The following is a 24,483-nucleotide window of genomic DNA, read 5'->3' on the forward strand; positions in this document are numbered from 1 at the left end:
AACCTCACACATTGTCCAGAAGACAGAAAGCCGGCTCGGTCTTGATAATTTCTTAATTTTGAAACTCAATGCCGTCAATTTCGGACTTCTATGCTTTGGTAGCTGTGAAACTTTTTAACTCGACCCTCGACCAAGAGACAGATTCTTATAATTTGGTTGAGAATGAATAGTGGATGAATGTTTACAATAGCCATACGGTTTGAGAGAAATGAAAACATTGATACAAACTAACCGATGGGGAGCTTGTCTAAAATGCAGTTGGGCGCGATTTCTTATCGATTCACGCAACCGCGCCCGACAGATTTATAAAGCTTAGTGTTTAAATGGTGTATAGAACGTAGCAATATTTCGAGAGAAATCAATCATGAATTAATCTAAAGCATCCATTCGTGATGTGCTGACGGCGATTTCCGGCATGAATAAAGTTCACTCAATTTCAAAGTCATTGTCCTTTTCATGATCCGAATCCGAAAGATGTAATGTCGGATATGCTTACTCGGCCTCAGAACTGGTGGCTTTTACTTGGGGTTGAAGAGCGCAGAACACATTATTACAATGGAATGTGCTGCACATAAAATTAATCACCTTAGAGTAACCTTGAAACGTGAAAATGTGTGATATATGATTAGCTTACTCGCATGTATCGTTACTTGGTAGTGTAAGAGTGTGGAAGTGTGGAAATCTGGCAATATGCAAATGAGCTTTACCTTACTCACATTTATCTTGACCTAGTAGCGTAGAAGTGTGGAAGTCTCGAAGTTTGGGAGTATAGAGATCTGTAAATATGCAAATTTTTCTCATATTTATCTTAACTCGGTGGTGTGAAGTGTGGAAATCTGCAAATATGTTAATTGTCCGCCATCTTGGATTTCGAACTTTACGTAATTATACGGCTTGGAACGCATCAAAACTGATTTGAACACTCCATTTAGTGATCGATCAAGTTCTCTATTGCTATATTTCGAACAATCGAGCCTCTATTTATGGGTAATTTTAAGTTATGTACGCGGAAGTTAAACAGATTCTATTCAGCAACGGTAAGAAATCACGCACAGCGATAGTTTTACCTTTCACAGCTGTTTTAGAGTAAGTTAATAGCGAGAAAGCTCTTTTTACGCCCTTTTTTTTCGCTTTTACAGAGGTATTTATAAGAGCTACGCTAAGGGCCCAGTGCATACACTCTGAAGGAATAAATGAGTTTTGATCGATGCATGTGGCCACAAGTTGTGTTGCATGTGAAAAACGAAAGTGCCTCACAATTCGTGGCTCGTTTCTATTTCTTGTAGAGATATGTATATCAACACCTTAGTAAATTGCACCGCATGACTCTGAACTTACGTATGCTTTTTTTGTTCAACATGTAGCTCTCCTCTTTCCTCAATTTTTTGGCCAAATTGTTTACTGATTTTGTAAATGGGAGTCGGTTGGTAAATGTTGCCATCACTAGTCATACTAGCGAGCTACACACTCAATCTTTCAACGAGAGTGCTGTATTTACTTCACAAAGATAACTATACAAAAATTAGCATACTTTGTTTCAATCCCAGCCACTTCTCGCCTCTTCATTCGACTGGGTTTTCCACTAAAGTGTGACTTTTTATTCTAGTAGAATGCCACTTTTCAATATTCAGGCAGCAACTAACATCGTTGGGAATTGATTGGGAAGTAATTTCCTTATCTGAAAAGGTGTGTTAAAAACAGTTTTTAACACAATACAGTTTTTATGTGATGGAATCTAGGGTTTCCAAAAACTGAACCCGTAATATTTATTAGCCCTCTACGCCTGAAACAGAGGTCAACCAAAAGTTTACGTATGCTCAGATATAGATCTTGGCGAAATTCTATTCCATTACGTAATGTTTTGAATTAAAAGAGACTTCTTTAAACATAAAACTGTAAAAACGAGCGATAAAATCTGACGTTTCGGAGTCATGACTATTCCGTTTTATGTGTAATGTTTTGAGACAAAGAAAATAGGGATCTTTCGAGCAAGATTAATCGCGTTTCTTTCGGTGGAATTTCTTAAGATTTGCTCGACCGTTAAACATATTGTGCCCTTTCTAGTCCCTGTTGATGAGAAAAAATTCATGAGACCAAATTTGAGATACAGGAAGAAAACAAGAAAACACAAAATTGCAAATGGCGAGGAAACTGCCTTTTTTCGGCTTTTAAATGATCGGCAGGACAAATTTCACAAATTGCAAAAATTATGATAGATTTTACCGTAGCAAATTGAAGAAAATCAATCATGCTCATCGTCATTTTGATGACTTATAGTGACCTGGAAAAGCGAAATATAAAAATTTTAAAGAAAAACAATACGCTGGCGCGCGAACCAACATTGAGCAAAAGCCCTATGGAGCCTTCTTTCGGCGAAATGTTAATTTTCCCCTGATGACGCTGTGGATCGAGTCCCATGACCGCATGACGAAGATCACAATGCAGCGTAGTCAAAGCTCTTTTTTCAACAAAAACCACCGAAAAGAGAAGCGTGGCCAACCCCGCCAGGACACGAACCTGGAATCCCCTAATTCGTAGTCAGATACCTTATCCGTCGGGCCACGGGGCCTTTCCCTGAATAAAGGTGATCGTCAAAGCAAAAAAGCTTCACTCCGAATTCTAAAAGCTCACTCCGAATCCGAATAAAGTTGCAAGGGACTGGATCGAGCTATCTAGAAATGCATCTTGGGTAGTTGTCGTTCTCCCGCCATCTTGTTCCACCTGAAAAAGAAATTTCTACTGTGATTCTTTGAATCCGATAAAAATCTATATGGTTCAGTAATCAAAGATGATAAATAACTGGCGTCGAGTATTACCACTTAAATAAAACGTGAAGTCTCGCAGTCCATAAAGCAGATCTTTATAATGATTACAAAATTTCAAAATTTCTGTAAAAATGAGACCTACACACTTTTTCCACAATTCGAGAAAACCTGCCAGTGTCTTCACATTTGTGTCCACAGTTTGAGCAAAACATGCGGCTGTAACGTGGTCAGATAACACAGCGATTTTAATATAACCGTAAGTTGACTATTGCAAAAAATAAATAACATAACACGTGTGCATGCATCCAGGTTATCAGTTCTCTTTGTACTGCGCAAGCTCGTAGAGGCTATTGTGACATCGTTACATCTCCCCTCTTTGAATATACAAACAAAAACACTATAACAGGAAACTGAAAACGTAAATCTAACTTGAAACGGATTAGCACTAACCAAAAATGTTCACCTTTCAAGATTGTTCACTCCGCATTAGCACCGGTTCCCTAAGTAGTAAGATCCCTCAGGTACGCAGGCCTCCTAACAATTCTGCCACTTCTAGTAGAGACAGGTATGGGAACACTTGGTGGAGCGGGCTGAGAACTTGGCTGCCAGGCAGCTGGCATCTGCAATGCTGAAGATTTCGTTCGTAACTGGGGTATCCCCTCACTGGGTCTTCTGAAGGGTGGTCGAATCTGAGTATCGACCTTTGACTGCACTTTATCTTCGTCTGGCATCCCTTGGAAGTTCTCGGAAACTTTGTAAAGATGTGAACGAATTTGGCGGTAGAGTCTGCCATCTTCTGTGCACACCATATAGGAGCGTATCGCTACCTGACTACTAACTTGCGCTTTCAACCATTTTGACTGACATGGTAAGGGTCGAACCCGCACCACATCTCCGACTTTGCGTGATGGCAGCTCCCTAGCTCCTGTGTCGTAGTAGATGGATTGTTTATGTTTCCTTTGTTGTTATTTGAGCCTAACATTAGGAATAACTTTTGGCTGAAGCAGATGATTAGCCATGGGCAGGGAAGAGACGCTGTGCAGGAGTGCTGTCCATCCCTTCTGATGGGGTGTTCCTAAAGTCCAGTAGAGACAAGTGATGGTCATGGCCAGCATCAGCAGCTTTCTTCAAGATGTTCTTTGCTGTTTTACCACTGTTCTCTGCCTTGCCGTTGGACTGAAGGTATCGTGGCGGTTTTAATGTGTTCAAACTGATACTCCGCTGCAAACTTCTGAAACTCGTTACAGTCAAATTGTGGTCCATTGTCTGTGGTGATACGGTCCGGAAGCCCATATCTTGCAAGGTGCGGCTTTAGTTTTCAATAACCCCTCCGGCGGTCTTAGATGTCAGCATAACTCGAATAAATTAGAGTAATGGTCAGTGGTAACTTGGTAGTCGGTGCCGTTGAGCTCAAACAGGTCAGCTGAGATGTTCTGCCATGGTCTTGTCGGTATATCGTAAGATACGAGATAATGCTGTAATGCTGTAATGCTGTCATGGCGAATTTGTTGGCGCTGAACCTTCTTTAACTCCCATAAACCAATACCTACATTGGGACGACAAACAAAGTCTATTCAAGTGGAAAGGAAGCCTACCACAACTTCAGGAATTTTGTTCGAATGTCCTGAATTTGGAAGTTTCTGTAACCGCGAGTCCCTCTGAAAGGTCTAGTTCTTTGAAGTCGAAGATAATAACGTTGGTTTTACTTGACAGAACCGGTACCCTTCAAGTCCAAGGTCCGGAAGCAAAGGCAATGAAAGCCAAACTGAAGAAGCTACTCCAGTTACCGGTTGATGACGACTCGGTTATTCTCGTGAATGAAGAAGATTCTACTCCGGCATTTAACAAGAACGCCAAATCAGTACAAGAGGAGTTGGACTGTCTAAAATCTGAAGTGCTGAACTTAAGGGCTCATATCAAAGAGAAACCTAAAGAGGAGGACCTGAAATCCGAAAATTCTCGACTTCGGGAAACAATTATATCTTTGAAGGAAGAAAATAAAAAGTTAGTCCAAGAACGCGATTCTTTAAGTTTTGCATTGCAAATCGTATCCAGAGAAGCAGCTACTCAATGCCGTTCAACGAATAACACCTTTAATGAACATACCATTGTCCAAAGTATGGATGAGTCAACACCTTGCGCCAACAAAGAACAAGGCTTCATTGTGAAATCAAGGAAAAAAGAAAGAAATCGAAAAACAAAGGAGCTTCCAACAACACCCTGACAGGAAAAGAATTCGAACCCGAAAAACAACCAAAGAGGGCACAACCGTGCTCATAGGAGATTCGATGATCTCAAGAATACCTGGAAAAAAACTGGGAAAAGCAATCGGCCATAGGGTTATAGTCAAGCCTTTCTCGGGCGCTACGACGATGGCCATGAATCACTATCTCAAGCCAAATCTAGAACCTTCGCCCAACGAAGTGATTTTACACATTGGGACTAATGATCTTAAAACCAGGGAACCAAAGGCTGTTGCGGAATCGATTGTGGATCTCGCGAGGCAGATCGAGGGCACCTGCGATACTATAGTCACGTTGTCGGAGCTTGTATGCAGAAAAGATAAGCTTGACCAGGCAGTGAAAACAGCCAACAAGCATCTAAAGAAGTTCTGCCATCAAAGTGGATGGAAATTAATCCATCATGAGAACATATCTCATGGCGGACTCAACAAAGGTGGACTGCACTTAAATTTAAAGGTAATGAGCAGTTTTATAATAATTTTAAATCGCACCTAGCATAATATAATGTGTTTTCCGTCAATGCCGTGCGGGACCAATTAAGCAACCAAAGAGCCGAAAAATCTAAATCTATCTCACTATTGCCTCCTTTGCGCGGTTTTAAAATGGCATCACTCAATATTAATCAATTAACAACACATATAGACGAGCTAAGAATCCTATTAGCAAACAATGATATCGATATTGTTTCCATAAATGAAACGAAACTGAACGAGAGTATTCGAGATCATAAAGTTCATATTTCGGGATACGAAATAATTCGCTGCGATAGACTTACAAAATCCGGCGGAGGGGTATGCTTCTATGTAAAAACCTCAATCAACTTTACTGTACGAAATGACCTACATATGGATACATTAGAAAATCTTTGCTTGGAAATCCATAAGCCAAATTCAAAATCTTTTGTGATTGTTACTTGGTACAGACCACCTGACTCTCCTATTGGCATTTTTTCACCTTTTGAATCCCTAATTGGAAAATTGGATAGTGAAAATGTAGAATCTTTTGTACTGGGAGACATGAACTGTGATATGATCACTACTCGATATGACAATGACGTATCCAAATTAAGGAGTATTGCCGATGTCTATGGACTCGAGCAGCTCATCTCTGAACCAACGAGGATAACACCCACCTCTTCAACTCTAATTGATTTAATCTATACCAACTGCTCAGATAAGATCGTTTGTTCGGGAGTTTGTCACATCGGGATAAGTGATCATAGCATGGTGTATGTATATAGAAAACTTGCCCAGAACGGAATGTCTATTGGACATAATTCTATTACATATAGAAATTTCCGAAATTTCGATCGTCAAGATTTTCGTTATGACATCCTATCTCAATGTTGGGATAATGTATATGAGTCTTCCAACCCAAACGTGATGTGGCAGCAATGGAAATGTACATTTCTAGCTATTGCTGACAAACATGCCCCACTGAAAACGATGCGTGTTCGTTCACGGAGTTCTCCATGTATTACCTCTGAATTGAAAGACTCTATGCATAATAGAGACATATTAAAAATCAAAGCTAGCAAGACAAATGATCCTAACGATTGGGCATTATTTAAGAAACAAAGAAATATAACCAATAAGCAAATACGCTCAGCTAAGCTAGTTTATTACCAAAATAGTTTTAGTAAGCACACCAGCGACTCCCGAAAGACCTGGCAGACTATAAACGAGCTAACCTCTCGAAAATCTGGGAAAACGTCAGTGGCGTCACTAAAAGTGAACGGATTAACGATAACTAATCCGTTGGAGCTATCAAACGAATTCAATAACCACTTTGCTAATATTGGTCCAAAACTTGCCAGTGAGATAAATTGCGATAGTGGTAGCTATCAAAGATATCTTACCGCTACAGATAAACGGTTTAAGCTCCAACCCACCAATCCAAATAAAGTATTTTCACTTTTAAATAAACTAGACGAGTCAAAGGCAACGGGCCTTGACAAAATATCTGCTAGGTTGGTCAGGGAATGTGCTGATCTTATTTGTGTACCGATATGTGATATTTTCAATCAATCTATTAACCAAGGGACGTTCCCAGATGACTGGAAATATGCAAGGGTTTCCCCTCTTTATAAACGGGGTGACCGCGGTGATGTAAACAATTTCCGCCCAATATCGGTGATTCCAATGGTGGCGAAGGCGTTTGAAAGGATAGTTTATGAACAGTTATATGCCTATTTGAAAGAGCGCAATATTCTATGTCAAAATCAGTCAGGTTTTCGTGCTAATCATTCAACTGTAACAGCTTTGTTGGAAGCGACAGATTCTTGGGCATATGATATTGATAACGGGAAAATCAATGGCGTCATTTTTCTGGATTTGAAGAAAGCTTTTGACACTTTTGATCGTCAGATTCTTCTATCGAAACTAAACTATTATGGTATACATGGCAAATCTTTCAAATGGTTTCAGTCATATCTAGAAAACCGCACGCAAAAATGCTCTGTGAACGGGTCGCTACTCACTGACATGCGGCGTCCCTCAAGGGACCATCCTCGGTCCATTATTGTTCTTATTATATATTAACGATCTTCCAAATTGCTTATCAAATTGTAAACCAAGAATGTACGCTGATGACACGCACATTACATATGCGGGCAGTCATCTTGAGAATGTTCGGTTTTGTCTAAATGAAGGCCTAGCAAACGTTTTCAACTGGCTACAAGCAAACAAACTTACATTGAACATGACCAAAACCGAGTTCATGCTAATAGGGTCGAGGCAGAGACTGAATACTCTCACGGCTTCACCAACAATTACAATGAACAATACTCAAGTGAGTCAGGTTACAGCTACGAAATCGCTTGGTGTAATAATAGACGATAAACTCGATTGGCATAGTCAGATCGAAAAATCAACCAAAAAGATCGCCTCTGGTATCGGGGCCCTAAAGCGAATTAGGCACCTGATCCCAGCATCAACCTTACATCTCGTTTACCAAGCCTTAGTAAAACCTCACTTTGATTACTGTGACATTGTTTGGGGTAACTGTGGGAAAACGCTACGAGACAAACTGCAGAAATTGCAGAATAGAGCAGCCCGTGTGTTGACATTCTTTAACTATGATGCTGATGCAACTGAGCTACTCGAGTTTTTAAGGTGGAAAAATCTTGCACGCCAGCAGGAAATTCACAAAGCCACCATGATGTTTAGATGTCTGCACGGGCTAGCTCCAGAGTATCTGTGTTCAAAGTTTACGTGGCGTGACTCTGCTTATGACCTCAGGGACTCTGAAAATAAGCTCAATGTTCCATTACCGCGCACTAATTATTACCGAAAAAGCTTTAGCTACAATGGCGCCACATTATGGAACAGTCTACCATGCGATATAAGGAACAAAGAGTCTCTGGGGGTATTTAAACGTAAGATCAATGACATTCTTTAAGTCTAACGCACGGCACTCACGGAAAACAGCTTTTAGTGTTATAGTATATAGTTTGAGTTTTAAATATTCTAGCGTATGTGGTATGTATTTTTTAGGCTGATGAATTGATCGTGTTTAAATAAAAATAAAATGAAATGAAATGAATGAAAGATTCTTTCTGCTGTTTGGTTTGTAGCTGTTGCAAATGCTGCACCGTGAGATGAACTCTGTAATTTTCTTGTAAATGCCTGGCTAGTAGAAGGCTCCTTTAGCTCTCCTGAGACACCCCTGAACACCGAGGTGACTAGTATGTACTCTGTCTATCATAAGTTACCTTAGGGTAGATGGTACTATGATTCGCTCGCCCTTGAACACGACACCGTCCAGTATGGACAATTCTTCTATGAAAGGAAAGTATTCTGTAACTTGAGTGGTACGTCTACCCCTCTCTCTTGCCAGCCTTGTATGATCATAGTGACTAATTCCTGAAGCTCTGCATCAACGTCCGTGGCACTCTTGATTTCTAAGAGAGTTAGTTGTCGAATGGGAACAAACCTACATGCTCAGTCTCAATAATCCTTCAAGATAAACCCTAGATGATTTTCCTTCCAGCAGAATCTGAGCTGGTTTTTAAATAATCGAAATATGTTTTCCTCATATTCCTTCCATCATCCTACACGATCATGGTGATTTGTCTTTTCTTCTGAAAAAAACGGAAATCTTTGATGATCAGGAACGGTATCTTAAACTCATTTGCTCAGAAGATGTTGGAAGCTTTCAGGCAGGGGTTATATTTTATTAAAAGAAGGATGACTAGTATTATAAGAGTTTGAGAACATTTTGAAGAGCAAATGCAGCAATGCATAATCGGTAACTATAAGTGCATGGATTTGGTCTCCATCCTCATAACTTCGTAAAAGTGATTGAAATGACAAAAGAAATCCACAAGATACAAAGTTTATTAAATGAAAAGCACAGTGACCCCGCCATGATTCGAACCAAGCATCCCCTGATTCGTAGTCAGATGCCTTACCATTGAGCCTTTGTTAAGAAAAAAAGGTGAATTATTCTCGAAAATAAAATATATTCCTATAAAGAAACAACTCATTCCATAAATTCGTAGTCCACTTTTTATTGCTGTTGCAGTTGTGTGTATACGAGGCCTGAAAAATAAAACATTTGTATTTTTCGTTCCGGTTGTTTCTCTTTTTTTTTCAATATTTTTTCGATTCTTTGCAAGAAAATGAAATGAGCAGAGCATGATTTAACCATAGAAAAAATTGCAAAATACTTCTTTGAACACTGACTACGAGCTCGACTTTAGTTTGACATTACGAAATTCCAAGGTAAACCCTGGTTGTCTTTCCCACTGGAAAATATGGGAATATGTCTCCTTCATTTTCCCTCCATCAACCTTCATGATCACAGTGATTTGACTCATTCATAATCATCGATGATCAGTGATAGTATCTTAAACCAATGGTAGATGTGGTAAGATTTCCGGTAGGGGCTGTATTTCACCGATGGATGACGTATATCGTATATTATAGAAGCCAGAGACTATCAGAATGGAAAAACATATAATTTGTTTGAATGGCACCTTTAGCGATGTTCCTTTACCAAAAATAACTTGATTTCTTATCCAGCCTAATAATTTTATGAAAGCGATTAAAGTGATAAAAGAAATTTAAATGACATAGAGTTTATAAAATCAAAATATCCGCGACCCCGCCAGGACTCCAACCTGGAATCCCCTGATTCGTAGTCAGATGCCTTATCCATTGGGCTACGGGGCCTTTCTCTGATCCTATTGGTCTCAGCATCTAAAAACCGTTTTTATGTTTAAAATGAAATCTCTCTCTAGAAAAAAACCATTATTTCAATAAATGGCTGCGGTTGGCCCCCTGATGCTTATAATTTTAATGTCCTCCGTTTAAAAGCTTATGTGAGATTATAACACTGTCCAATTTTTAAGATTCCAGAGATTGACCTAACTGTTCGGAAATTGTCTGGAAATGTGATAATAATTGGACTACAGAAGCCTTTATTTTGAATTTTTCCCAGCAACCTGGTCACTGATATGTGACATACCAAGTCGAATTCCTTTCTTTTTCCATCCCATAGCAATTTAAATAAATAGCATTCACAAAGCCTATAGTCACATTAGCTCTTCGTGGAATACACGTTGTAGATTTGCATGTTTAGTTTGGTTACTAAGTTGCCTTCGAAATGGTGGAATGGAATCTGTGGCACACTTTGAAGACAATTTTCGTAAAACGCCGCAAGTACTTTATAATACAGGGGTTTTTCATTAAGGGGGGAGGGGCAAGCAAATTTGGATTCAGAAAACAAATAAAATTTTATTTGCTTCATATTTAGTTGTAGTATGCGATCCAGTCTTGACATGAAATTTGGTGTCATACAGGTAATAAAAAAAAAAACCCACAGATCTGATAAATTGAGTGAGGGGGGAGTTCCTTTCCCCTGGACTAAGATGATCTGCCACTGTAATGTTGTTATTAAAAAAAAACAAGTGGATAGATGAAAAAAGAACAAAGTGGAATAGGAATCATCAGGTAAATATGAACTTATATTATGTAACCTAAGTACCAGCTTCACCAACTGAGCTAGCCATATATTCACATTCATTTATCCATCAATTCACTTTTATTAAGAACCAATATAATGACCAACTCCCAGGTAGCTTTTTAGCTCACTTGGTATACTCACTATTGATATCCTCGAGGTGCTTTACCTCCTAAACGAGTGCTGAGACCTTATGTTTCTTATCCAAAATTCGACTTCTCATGAGGTAAAGAAATAACAAGAGAAATGTAGTTCTCGCAAATACCGTTCGAAGTACACAACTACATATACGTTGCAATAATAACGCTTAATGATTATGCTCTTTGCTCATCAGATTCCGTCGAGATTGGGTAGTACAGAAACCATTTGCTTACATCTAGGTCTTCACTTTTGTTATTGAGCATCAACAGGGGCTTGCCAGCTAAATAAGAAGCCCCGCTCTCAAGGGCTGTTGTTTTGTCTGGAACTCCGTCTCTATCGACCAGCGCAGGAGCTCCTGTTATACTCACAGCCTGTGAGGAGTCATCTGTTCACATTCAAAATGAAATTTTTGTAAACTATTATCCACAATTATTCACAGGCTATCAGAAGAAGGTTAAGGATATATGTCTTGAATACAAGATCTTTTGTTATGCACAGGCAAAACTGAACAATGACTTATGAATAATGAGTCTATTTTGCTACATGTGAATCTATTTTACTACTCTAAACGTCAGAGCCAGGCTTTTTAGAGCCAACGTTTAAAAACGTTGGCTCTGCTACCTCTCCCTCCCTTTTCCTTTCAGATTAACACACTGATATACGGTACCTTTAACTTCCTCTGGAAAGTCTTCTCCTTTGCTCTCATCATTAGAATACTCTAAGGGATAAAAATGACAAAATATTATCCACACTTGATATTAGCCCTTCCCTGTTTTCTGAGGAAAATTTCTCTTCGCAGGGACCTAAGAGTGGACCAAAACCTAATTTCTGATAAATGGCAAACAAAATATGCATATAGAGAACCAAAACTTACCAAATAAACTACCATCAATTGTTTCCACTTCATCTTCCTTTAATCTGGTATGGTTTTTCTCGCCTAAAAGTTCTTCGCCTATCTCTTGACCAGTCTTGATGGCTTCCGTTTGATTGTCTAGGTCCTCCAGGAGTTTAGTTATGTCGCTGTTACCTAAGGGTCTTGAAGACGAAGGATCTTTCAAGGCTCTTCCAGAAGGCTCAGTTCTCATTGTGGACACTCGGCCATGCCTGTTTAGAGGAACTATTAACATCTTTATATAATAAGTATACAAAAAATCATCTAAAACAGTATGAATCATAAACAGTACTCTCAGAGAGCGTTCTAACTCGGCTTTTATGCTGCCGAATCTAGCTTAAAGTACACAATTCGGTATGGAACAGGATTTAACGAGTTCAAAGGGTACAGTGTCACGAAGAGATGGCCTAAATCTCAAATATAAACTTTGAATTCAGCAACACAATGTAGAACCTTTCATCAGCTGAAACATTCTTACCAAGGTCAACAACAGTTGTTGCTACAATTGCAATCCATGAGAGCAGCTTAAATAGGCTTTGAATGACACTCATTAAGATTTGCAAGTCAGAATAATGTCTTCAGAGCTCCGCCGCTGAAATGGAAGAAGAACACTGTGGTTAGTGGAGGAAAAAATCGGGATATAAATTGGAAACCACATCCACCATGAAAATGCCTTTCAAACGGAATGAACTTACACAATATCACGAAAAATTCGAAAAGTACCGTTCAGAGTTTTCGCACGAGCTAATTTGCCTTTTTTGGAACCCTTTGAAAATATTTGACTCGCTAACTTAACATGAACTTCTCTAATTGACTATTAATTTTGGATCACACATTAGAGCCCCGTGAACGTTTTAGCGTACGATGTAAACACTATCCATAGAAAGAGAGCATACCAAGGTAAAGGACTTCGGGGGAAGACTTCGAAAATGAGGAAGCAAAACTGTCGTTCCAAAGACGACGAAGTAAATGGGCACCGAAGTTCTTTACTAAACTGACTGATCGAGGAAATACGATTTATGCTGCTTTACTAAACTAAGTTTATCGAGAAGGTACCCATGGATTATAAAAAGACCATAAATACGAGACAGAATTAGGTGAAAACTTCAAATAATTCAACCAAATGTAAGAACAGTGGCCGTATCATCATGAATATTTCAATCGAACCTATCTAATAGTGGTGAATTTGACAGGCACATTGTGCATGCACCGAAAAGTAGACTTTCTTTGTTCACTGTATATCCGAAAGCAGTCAACCAAAATGATAGATTTAATAAAAACAATAACAAAATAGCGCACGTTTTACCTGCGTTGGGAAATTCCTCGGAGCTGCTGGTACTGCCGGCTGTAGTTCTTCGAGCTGGTGATAGTATTGGTCATTAATCAAGCGCGACAGGTTGTTAAAATATCACTGATTTGCTTAAAGGCGGGTAATTTTGGTGGGAATCTCTTGATATAATCCATAATACTCCCTCGAAACAAAGACCATTTGAGGTAATTTCTTGATAATTGGCAGAAATTGAATATAATATTTCATCGTTGAATTATTTTTGGTGTTTTGATTATTACTCGGTCATATTCCTACCAGGAAAATATCTATGATCAAGATTATCTTGTACTTTATTTCAGGATAAATTCATTTAACCCGAGCTCTAAGAGGTGAAGGTACCCCAGGACAAAGTTGATACATCTGCCTTTCCGACAATAAAAAAAAAGACCCATTTTGTGTGTAAAACTGGTTCAAATAAGTCGAAAGGAAATCCGCGGTCAAGGACAGTGGAGGGTGGGATTTTGCCCTCAAACCACATTCGGATCACATCAGTTTTGCAATCCAGGAGAGGAAGTCAGTATCAAATATCACGATAATTACTAGTATCTTAACATATGTTGTATATTTTAATTTCATCATAGTATATTTTAAATAATTATCAGTTAGATACCCTGTATTAAATTGCTATAGATAGAAATCATGTAATGCGCGCTTGATCATTTCATGGAAAGCACGCAATAAAAGAGTTAAATTATTATTATTATTATTATTATTATTATTATTAAATACGCCAAAAGAATATAATCGTTCTGAAAACCACGAGTATAAATAGCTCTAAGTATGAACTATTGACACTATAGATTCTAATCAAATTTTGTTAATGTCAAATGCCGCTCGACTGAATGAAAGATATCAATTACCGTTTTACGTATAAGTTGTGCAATCCTTTGTGTCTTGTCATGAAGGAAACGTCGACGAAACTAAGTAGTTAGCAGGACGTCACCATTTCCCTATCAATTAATTAAGTAACAAATGAGACCAACAATGTACCTCAGCAAAGCGTCAGACAGTTGTAACAGAGATCTTCTTGAGTTTTAAGGCGGAGACCTGAACTTCGTAACCTGAACTATAATTAGAAGAGCTACGGCACGTAAGGATCCAAAAAAGCAAGGGTCCAAATGTTTTCCCATTGACTCTCAGGGGAGGTCAGCATATAACCCTCCCACCAATTTCTATACACTGAATGCATTTCTTTCATTTTCGATCCCGTGCGTAATTGTGTGTTTTAAAGAACTCAAGCATTCGTGTTCCATTAGCGGAGTATCCAGATGCTTTTATGGATGTGGTAGCAGTCTGCCGCCGCGTTTGTCAACGCTATATAAGGTCACCTTAACACGTACCAGACTTCCGACCGAAATTAGCGTGGCGACGCAATCAATCATTCTGTCAATGCCTACCCGAAGTTCAGCTGTCGGCAGTCAGAAAGCTGGCAGGTAGATCCATAATCAAACGAGCCAATGTATCTCTATTTTTCCCAGCTATCATTCTCCGATGAGCCAAACAAGGGAGTCTGTTGGTTCAAATGGCATTTCAAACTTATGAAGACTCCTTTGTTCACAAGCTCCATGAAATGAAAATGAACTTGACTTTATACCTTTATCATCACTCGACTCACTAAGTCAAGGGGGAACGAAGTAAAATAGCGGAATTCCCTTTTAACATAAGAGAGGGCATAATCTCATTAAATTTGAATCAGTGACCTTGGTTTCTCTCATTTATTGTAGTCAAGTTAAGCATCACAGAAACCAGCTCAATTTTATGTTGCATTGTGGTTAATTTATTTAGATTGTGTCACTGAAATTGCTTAAAAAATGTTATGGAAATAGCCACTCCTCCAACGTTATTGAACTAAAAAAGTCAGCACCTGGGATAATCGAGTTATTCACAGCCTTCGAATTTCAGGACTTTTTCCATCACAGAATTGCTTCATTTCGACTATTGATGAGACGAAATGAAAAGTGTAGGTAAAGACAAATGCCAGGTGGATCAAAAATTAAAAGTAACCAAAGCTACTGACTGCAAATAGAGTCTAATTCGTGGTCTTAGTATGATGTTCATTTAGAGGTCAGTCAGTGTTGACCTTTAAAGGGACAGAAATCCTTACAAAAGCTACAGCTAGCGGTAGCTGCACTATTAAAGAACATTAATGAGGACACTGAGATATTTAAGAGAATGTTTAAGCATGTTCTGAAATGCTTTTGTACTTTGCATGCACGGCGCAGCGGGGCCGATTATGACCAAGTTTTATTGTTTGTCAGTTTAGCGTAAAGTTATTCTTATCAGCAGGTCTGGCATCGTGAAACGGAAATGCATCAAAGTAAAGTAACCTTTCTGTCAAGCCCCTTTAATTATGGGACTCAGAGTTGAAACTGATATGTGTTGAGTCCAATAAATAACGCACTTTTCTAACGTAAACGTCGTTTTTTTTTTTTCTTTATTTTTTCTTTTTCTTTTTTTTTGAGGCGTTCAGTGGAATCAAACTGCAAAGCGGGTCAATGTAATATTGATGTTATCATTGACACCATACATAATGAGCGGTTGTTGTTTGAAGCCGGCTGCTACACGTATCAAATAATCAATTGTTATTCATTGTAATACTGCTGCATCACGCGCCCTGTTTCAAAGTCAACATGGCGTCAGAGAGTCCGTCAACATCTCCAGCAGCTGTTGCTGGAAGTTCTTTTTTCATCGAAAACCTGTTGAATCATTCAGTTAGAACAGAGAAAGAAAGGTACCCCGACAGTTCAGCATGCAAACTTTTGAATTATTCCTTTTCCAGTCCATCCTTGGCAATTGTTCCTGGGTCTGTCTCTCAGCGTTCATACAATGGGCTAAACTTCCCTCTGTGTACCATTCTCTCGAAATTCAACTTTGGTGAAATTTTTTACCCTCACTCAGTGAAAATTTTCGGCCATTCTCCAGTTTCAAACAGCAGACATCCACTAGGTAGGTTCATAAGGTGTTAACGAGGATAAATTGTTGTCTTTAATGTCATTGTTCTTGTGGTTCCTCAAACACGGCTGTAACTCAGTTCGATTTCCTCTATGATACTTTCGAAAAGGTAGGAATGAAAGTTATACATTAAAACGGTTTTATGTTTAAAAAGTCAGGTGAAATACAAAAAAAGTGAGGTAATGATCTGGCATGGCTTAGAACGACGTTCCTTTCATTACGAGTGAACAAGTTTAAGATCTCTTTCACAATTCATTTGTCTAGAATAAACACTGCATTAGAGAAACGAAAAGAGAGACAGTAAAAGAACAGATGAGCGTGTTTCTAATCACGAACTCATTCTGCAATTAAATTGTGATGCGTCACCTCTCAAAGTATATCCGGAAAGGCTACGAAATATTCTTGAACTAACACGATTTTTGAATCCTGACATGAAAGTAGTTTACAACCCAAGTTGACAACAGAAATAACCGTGACTCTTATGGAGTGGGTATTTCTCACTATACATCTACACTTGTTAAGGCTAAAAGCCATTGCGCTTAAATCTAGAGCCAATAGAACTCGGTTGCTAACACTTCGATTTAACATTGGAGGTCTTAGTTCAAAGACAACAACTATGTTATAACAAATCAGGGAGCTAAGTAATAGTATTCACAGTAAACTCACCCATGGAGCGATCCCTTCATGTCTTCCTAATTTAATGCGTCTTCATCAGTGTATGTAGAGGCTTATAATTTAAGGAATGGTTTCCCATTCACAACCATGTTATACGGCAAAACTGGCTAATGTATATGTGGCACAACCACCGTTATAAAAAGCAATATTGTCGAGAAGTCATTCTCTGGTAACTTTAAAAGATGATGTTAGACGTTGTAAAAATTTGATTATTCCTCTCTACGATCCAGACGAAGTGCCTTTCCAAAGTAAACGAAGAAGGCCAATGAAGAAAAGGAAGCAGCGTCAATTATTTTCAGCCAACCAGATTGAGACCATGGAGAAGGAGTATACAAAATGCCAGTATGTGACTGAAAACAAGCGGGCAGAGTTAGCTTCAGTATTAAATCTGACGGAGAAGCAAGTGAAAACCTGGTTTCAGAATCGAAGAACAAAGTCGAGGAGGGAAGCTCAAGACAAACAAAGAGTGTTAGTCCTCGGAAATCAGAAGGCGTCCTTTAGCATTCTGTGACCGACATTTGCTCCAAAGTGACCGGAATTTTCCAAAGCGGGAACACGGAGTGTATTCAGTATTCTATTGTGCCCCAAGTAGTCCGTCATATTTGCCTCTTCAAGGCCGTTTAGCTGGATTATAATGGAGTTATTAACTTAACACTTAAGTATGTATGAAGGACAAATGGAAGTGTAAAGTATCGGTTCAAAGAACTCTCGTCCCAACTGCGTTCATAACATGGCTTGGCTGTTGTAATTAGGAACCTAAAAAATTGATTCTCATAATTTTCAGTTGTCAACATGCATTGTATAACCTTTCAATGATAAACTCCCTTCCTAAGTGTTTGACAGGTATATTGGCCCTATTGTAATTTTAAAAAGTTCTGCGGTTTTGGTGGGCGTCTTGGTGAGCGCCGTTATTTACAAGAACATGTTACAATCACGGTCTTTCAACGGACAAAATAACGACGGAATTTACAGATTGAATGTATACAGAATAAAGGGATCCCACTTATTTTAGAGACATACACAATAAATTACATTACTTTGGCTTTGTTTTCCATAATGAAATAGAGTTACATTTACAATTATTGCATGGAATAAGTTATATTTCACTAGATATTAAAATTTTAAAAGTGTTTATTACATTTTTTAGTTTACTTTAATGTATAACTTTGTCCAGTTAGTTGCGAATTTTCCATCTCCATACAAACTTTTGAAACTGCTGAGAGACCTACTTCTTCGCCCTGAAAGTTATGCTGATAGTGCTCACGAATGGACATGGAAATTGCTCTACATTCCAGGCCCAACTCCCTATTAAGCGACATGAAATAAGAAAACTACACTAAAATAGCATGATGAAAGTGTATTGACGGCGCATAAATTACATATATTAGAGCTTTACAATCGGATTTAGAGTACCCTTTCATCTTATTCCTTAACGTAATCTCGTTTATACTTTATTATATACGGTTATTTTCTCAGTAAAGGACGAAAAAAAAGGTCCAAAATGCTTCTTTTGTGTCGTGAAAACGCAGTAAAAGGACCTAAAAGCCAAATGCACTTCTTTACTCTTTTGACGCACAGTTGCAAACTTTCTGTTAATTAAATTGCGGCCGCTTTTATTTGGTAAAAGTATTGAAAGCTTTAAGTCTTGAGCAAGCTCACCATGATAAAGACCATGGTGTGGAACGGAAATGAAATGCGAGCGCCGTGACAATGGAGATGAATGTACCACCTTAGGCGGGTCAGGTTAAGAACCTTGGTTGAGACATTCCCACATTAGTAATATTTTTTCCTTAAGCTACTCTGGGATGAGAACTTAATTTTTCTTAGACGTTTACCAAAGTCTCATAGTCTACGATGTATTTTCCTTTGTTATAAATGAAAGTCCGCTCGGTTTGTAATCCAGGCTTTGTTCATACGTTCATGCGCAAGGTAATTGTGAAACTGGCATCGCTGAATGGTCTCGAAATGTGGAAATATCAGCTATAAATCGCTAAGAAATAAACCAATGAAGCTTTTTAAGATATTAGGACATGTGTATAGCCTACTTCTAGCTTTTGTTTTGGCTTGGTAATACAAAGAGAGTAACAAGAGCTCTCTCAAGGCAGCATGAGATTGAAATGGTGTGCTTGAGCATTTAATATTATCGTGAGATATTTAAGTGATTTAACGCCTACATTGCTTCTCTTTTGTGATCAATGTGGACGGACCAGCGTTGACAAATGACTCAGAACTGAACCCTTTTTTCTGCGACGATGAGTAGGTACAAATGGGTTGCTTGACGAGCGATGCACAACTAAATAAATGTCCACAGTTTCTGCCGGAATTCTCTGGAGCTTGCTTTTCTTGACAAGATCTTCCAAGAATTCGCGAAGATTATTATTGGATTATTCTCAAACAAATTATAACTTGAACAAGGGATTTCCTGATGTTTTTCACCGCTTTTTTAATCCTTCCAAAGAGCAGTAGCTCGGTACAAACAATTTCCATCTCCGCAGACAACTCTTTTGAGGAGATACATCTTCAGAAGTCATAATTTGTTTATTTATACGTTAACAAGTATGAAAATAGGCTGTGCAGACATAAATACGACTGAAAAGACTTAAATGAGTTTTTTCTTGGCGATTCATGGCTAATTTTATAAATGTCGAGACCATTACGAGATAACGACTCACAATAAACCTTACGCAAGGAGAGACGTTCATCGGTATATTTCATGACATATTTCGTGAAAATACGAACAAAAACTTACACTTCCCTCCAATCAACATTATCTCTATCCATTCATGAAAAAGACCGCAGCGAAAAGCGTTGATCTCTCTCCAAAATCGGTTTTTTTAGACGTCGAAACAAACTTTCGCCGTGTATCCCCTATAAGTTTGCCCCGCGACGAGCCCAGAAATCTTTGTGCAATCACGAGGATCCAATTACTGGCAACTCATTAATTGCAATTGACTTGCAACAGACTTGCGGTGGTGAATACAACCACTATTTAATTGCATCAGAAACTGACAAAGGGCCGATTCGCACTTGCGAAAAAGTTGTTTGTTTAGACAAAATTTCTGTCACCACCAACCGTCTACAAGTGCGGATAATTTGTCGCGACTTGACAAATTTTGGCCGAAGCGGACAAATTTTCAGACGCACCACCGACAAAATTTGTCCTAGGTAAAAACTGGACAAAATCGTTCAAATTGACAAAATTTTGTTTATCTTGTCATTCATAGGTCATAAAAGCTTTTAACCGTGTAAATTTAGCGTCTCAGTTGTTTCTCGTGTTGCGAAACTAGATTTTAAGATTTTCGCAGAGGACAAAATGAATCCTCATTGTTGGAATTTAAGTGCCACTCTCGCTAAAAGCGGTCCTCTCGACTTCCCGTCGGAAAAAAGTTTTCTTTTATTTTTTGCCCATGAAAAGGGTTTAGGACACATGTTTCAAAAATAGTTTAGTTGTTTTCCAATTCTCTTTTTTTGCGTGGCCACAAGCCAAAAATCATTTTTGGCCAGACCACCTCTATGAACAGCGATCGAAAGTGTCGATTTCAAAGATTTTGTCCAGCGCGCAGCGACTGCAACAATGTAGTTCACGGAATTCTATCCTGCTACAAGTTACAAGGTGTATTCAGTTAGTTCACAGACAAAATATGGAAACTTCAGCTGAAATATTTTTCATACCAGCGTGATCAGAGGAGACCCTTCTCTTCGACCTTAATTTGCATATCAAAAATTCACTACTTTGTACGAAAGAATTCTCAAAATGCAGGCGTTAATCGGACCGAAAAGGCATATCAGTGCATAGTTTATGCATCAATGAGGTCATGGATTGTCTCAAACCCGCGGGTATATCTCCAGCTTCCATCCACCAACCTCTTAAAAACAACGCAAATCCATGTGTTTGCTCAATTGTGCTCGTGTCAAAGATCATTTGCATGATTCTTGGAATTGACCAAGATCTCCTTTTTACAGTTCAAACTTCGTTCGTTTATCTTCTACGTTGAGGATTTTAGGTTTTCACAGCAACTGAATGGAGATTAGATGCCGAGTTGTCCTAAAACGTTGCGTAAACGTGATCGGTCTTAACACTTGCGCGCTTGCGTGACTTACAAAGTAGACAAAGGTGATCGGAAGGCGCCTTCTCGATAATTTACTTTGAAATATCAGGTCATGAATTATGCACAGTGTGGAGAAGATCAAAATTAAAGAATAAAATTTGGCACTCTGGTCATAACCGACATATCGCGTTGCTTGAAAGGACACAAAAACAAGTTAAATAGGTTGCAGTGTTCATATTTACAAAACAGCACGCATACACTCGGAAACAATTCCTGCAGTTTCTCCCGAGATTTAGTATACGGAACCCGATGAACTAACCTTCCTTTCCGCAGATTTGTTTCCATCACGAATGATGTTACGCTCTTATGGACCACAACGGTTTTGAGCGACAAACTCGACATTTCCCTGCGACCATCAAAATCAACTGGACAAACCCAGCTTGATATATTGCGTGACGTGATTGTGTAAATTTTTCCCCTTGCCATATGACCTGTTTCGCGGGTTCTACAAATTGAAATCAAAATTAGTTAATGTAACGAATTAGAATCGAAAGTTATTAAAATGGACTGAATTACATTTTAATGAGAAATTTAACTTTTAAAAAGGTTTACTTGATTCATGGAAAGCAAAGCTTGGAGTGGCTTTGGGATATTTAAGCCCTGATTTCTCTCCTGGGACGACGTATCGAGTTATTCGAAGTACTACCAGCTATCCAGCGAAATCCTCGATTACACGTTAATTTTGTTTCGTTACGGTCAGTTTGACCACGATATGGAAAAAGATGTAACAGTTATTGGTATGTTCTAAACATCTGAACACTTTAAGAAACATTAGAAATGCGGTGGAGGTACTTGTTAACAGCCACAGCACAAGGGAAAATGTGAGGCAGTAGAAGAAAGCCAGACTGACTGGAGATGTTTTTGAAGTTTTCGGAATTTAAGTTGTATTCGTATAACATGAGTAATATATTTGCAATTTCTCGAGAGTGAAGGCTATTATTTAACTAAAAATTGGTCCGTAAGTGCCTATCTGGGCTATCTGCAATAGCAGACAAAACCAGAATTCTCTTGACAAAATCAAAGGACAAATTGTGTCATGACGAATTTTTGTCTCGATTTTTGCATCCGCTTAAAAATTAAAAACTGTCAAATTTCGTTGGAGCTTGATCTGCTCATGAGACCAGCTCGCATAGTTTATCAATGGACTCAAACTCCAGTTTCAGGATTCATCGGACGTCGTTTCAAAGTTTTAAAATCCACGAGTTTCGCGACAAAAAAAGTTAATGCCTTCCAGGTAAATTTTAGTGAGTTCAATAACAAGCTGGTGGCAGCTTTTACGAAAAATGGCGTTGAAAACTCAGTCTCTTTTCACTGCCTCACATTCTTCTTTTTGCTCTGGATGCTAAAAAATAATTTTACTACATTTCCAGTGTCCTTTCAGGTGTTATGGTGTTTAAACACGGAGCGAGCCTATAAATGGAGGCCGAGCGGCTCAGCCCGTCAATCACAAATTGGAATACTCTGCTTTGATTGGCTTATTCACCCAGGCGTGTCGTACTCCCGCGAAATTCGCACGAAGTAATTTTTCAGGCGACAGCACAAGGGAAGGTTTTTCGCTTGTTTGCTTCTCGGCTTTGTGAAAAGGTAAGCGAAAACAACAAGAATGGCATCTACAGAAGAAGAATTTAGACAGGTATCGTACTTCATATACATGCATTTTAACACCTTTTTTGTTGTTTCACTTGTGAAAGCATATCGATTGTTTTGGAGTTTGTTACTCAACGTAAATGCCGTGTTTTAGGTTGTACTTCTAATGCCAGTGAGTGAAATGGAATCTCTGCGTTCTTTTGTGGCCTTCAGCGGCGGGGAGGTTGTCTCTGAAACCAAACCAAGCCGAAGGAAAAGAGCAAAAATAACACAAGATAGCAATGTCCGTGAAGAGGAAGATGCTGGTAAATTTATAAATGTAGCTTGATTTACATGTCGCGTAATTTCAGCCGAGCTTGACAGAAATGTAATTCTTTGTAGATGCCCACGTTCAAACTACAATCAATCGTGAAAATTATCAATGAATGTGTATTTGCATTGTTTCAGTGCATGTTTATAGCGAAATTTGCTTGAATAAAGCTTGAATTGTATTCAACACAACTCGAACACAGGGTAAATATTTGTAGTTCGCTTTCTGTGAGTGTATATAAGCTTCCCTTAATGTAGAGGTGCATTTTATCACGAGCAAAGATTTTTAGTATTCCCACATTTGCAAACACAATCATTTCCGTCAATAAAATGTCTAAACAAGCGTTCGAGGGCAGATCCGCACACTAAATAAATTTCGTCATTTTCTCGGCTCTCGCTATGCAGCTGGGTCTTGATGTAGCTGTCCTGGAACGATTCTGGGGGCGAGCTTGCGTTTGTCTCCTCTTCGATTACTGACTGCATACTATCAAAGTCCACAAAGTGTGCAGTTTCTAAACCGTTTGCCTCGGTTTTGGCATTATGTACAAGCCAGTTGTCTACTAAAATTTCCATAAAACGAGCGTTTGCTGCAGGTACGAGTTTGTTATCCAAATGCAACTCTTTTTTGATGGATGCAATTTTCATCTTCAGCGACTCCAGGCGGCCTTCTTCTTCTTTGTTTAACTCTATTTTGAAGTCGTACCTGACCTTTTTAGCCTTTAAAGACTCTTTCTTTTCTTTGTAGGATGGATGCAGGATGGATGCATCTTCAGCGACTCCAGGCAGCCTTCTTCTTCTTTGTTTAACTCTATTTTGAAGTCGTACCTGACCTTTTTAGCCTTTAAAGACTCTTTCTTTTCTTTGTAGTACTCAGAATTTCGGATTTTTTTGTTCTGAATAGAACAGTGTGGAGGTGCATTTGCCCTATGGCGGCCTAGCATGGTCGCAAAACGTATACATACGAACACATAACTTCTGTTTGTTTTGTTGTTTTACTTTCCCGCAGCCAAAACTCAAAGTACAAGCCTCACTATCGTACAGAACCTACAGGCATGCTCAAGTTATAGAAATAGATGATCTTTATGATTGCAGGCCCATTTTCTCAACGGAGGACATGCGTTCATCGATCTTGAGCGCCCGCGAAATTTGAATTTTCTCCGAACGGGAAGGAAGTTTTCGCTCGTTTCTTGAGTTTTTTGTCTAAGAACGACATTTAAGACACTTTTGAAAAGGTAAGCAAATGGTGGGGGTTGTAAATAAATAATTTAATGTATCATTTCTTGAAAGCAGACAACAAGAGATTTAGCAGAAGATTTATAACGATAGTGACCGTTGCAGAAAGCCGCCATTATCAGTGCGAAGGAAGCCAACAAAGTGCAAACCGCTGACCTTTTATAGGCTCGCTCCGTGTTTAAAACATACCACTAACTGTTTTATTTTTTCCAAAACAGGGCTGAAATACCCAAAGCCACTCCAATCTTTGCTTTCCATGAATCAAGTAAACATTTAAACGATA

The 24,483-nt window shown here is 38.8% G+C and overlaps 2 protein-coding genes, 1 long non-coding RNA gene and 1 other non-coding gene across 8 annotated transcripts; 1 reads left to right on the forward strand and 3 right to left on the reverse strand.

Moving 5' to 3' along the window:
- Positions 1-10,109: 10,109 nt before the first annotated feature.
- Trnar-acg (transfer RNA arginine (anticodon ACG)) lies at positions 10,110-10,182 on the reverse strand. The gene has a single exon. It is a non-coding gene; the product is annotated as a tRNA-Arg (tRNA).
- A 591-nt stretch (positions 10,183-10,773) lies between these two features.
- On the reverse strand, positions 10,774-19,848 carry LOC131787081 (uncharacterized). 5 transcript variants are annotated; one of them, XM_059104153.2, is made up of 5 exons: positions 19,712-19,848; positions 12,484-12,597; positions 11,988-12,230; positions 11,781-11,831; positions 10,774-11,498 (listed from the first exon to the last, which is right to left on the reverse strand). In XM_059104153.2, exons 2-5 carry the CDS (start codon positions 12,554-12,556, stop codon positions 11,287-11,289), a joined length of 579 nt encoding a protein of 192 aa, XP_058960136.1. In that variant the 5' UTR covers positions 12,557-12,597; positions 19,712-19,848; the 3' UTR covers positions 10,774-11,286. The 5 variants fall into 5 exon arrangements, with proteins under 5 accessions (XP_058960136.1, XP_058960134.1, XP_058960133.1 ...); XM_059104151.2 differs by lacking the exon at positions 19,712-19,848 and adding an exon at positions 14,326-14,904; XM_059104150.2 differs by lacking the exon at positions 19,712-19,848 and adding an exon at positions 13,312-13,431.
- Positions 15,814-18,402, forward strand: LOC131787080 (brain-specific homeobox protein homolog). The gene is given in 3 exon segments (XM_059104149.2): positions 15,814-16,281; positions 17,193-17,425; positions 17,427-18,402. Coding segments are annotated over 3 exon segments (720 nt in total). The 5' UTR covers positions 15,814-15,965; the 3' UTR covers positions 17,598-18,402.
- Positions 16,032-17,494, reverse strand: LOC136283878 (uncharacterized). The gene is made up of 2 exons (XR_010718978.1): positions 16,954-17,494; positions 16,032-16,385 (listed from the first exon to the last, which is right to left on the reverse strand). It is a non-coding gene; the product is annotated as an uncharacterized lncRNA (long non-coding RNA).
- Positions 19,849-24,483: the final 4,635 nt, after the last annotated feature.

The sequence above is a fragment of the Pocillopora verrucosa genome, chromosome 10 (genome assembly GCF_036669915.1).
Source record: "Pocillopora verrucosa isolate sample1 chromosome 10, ASM3666991v2, whole genome shotgun sequence".
Taxonomy (NCBI): domain Eukaryota; kingdom Metazoa; phylum Cnidaria; class Anthozoa; order Scleractinia; family Pocilloporidae; genus Pocillopora; species Pocillopora verrucosa.

Coding starts and splice junctions, on each gene's coding strand:
- LOC131787081 (XM_059104153.2), bottom strand. CDS start 12,556: ATGAGTGTCATTCAAAGCCTATTTAAGCTGCTCTCATGGATTGCAATT. Junction 12,231..12,483: donor AACAACTGTTGTTGACCTTG/GTAAGAATGTTT, acceptor AGATGTTAATAG/TTCCTCTAAACAGGCATGGC. Junction 11,499..11,780: donor CTTTCCAGAGGAAGTTAAAG/GTACCGTATATC, acceptor GAATGTGAACAG/ATGACTCCTCACAGGCTGTG.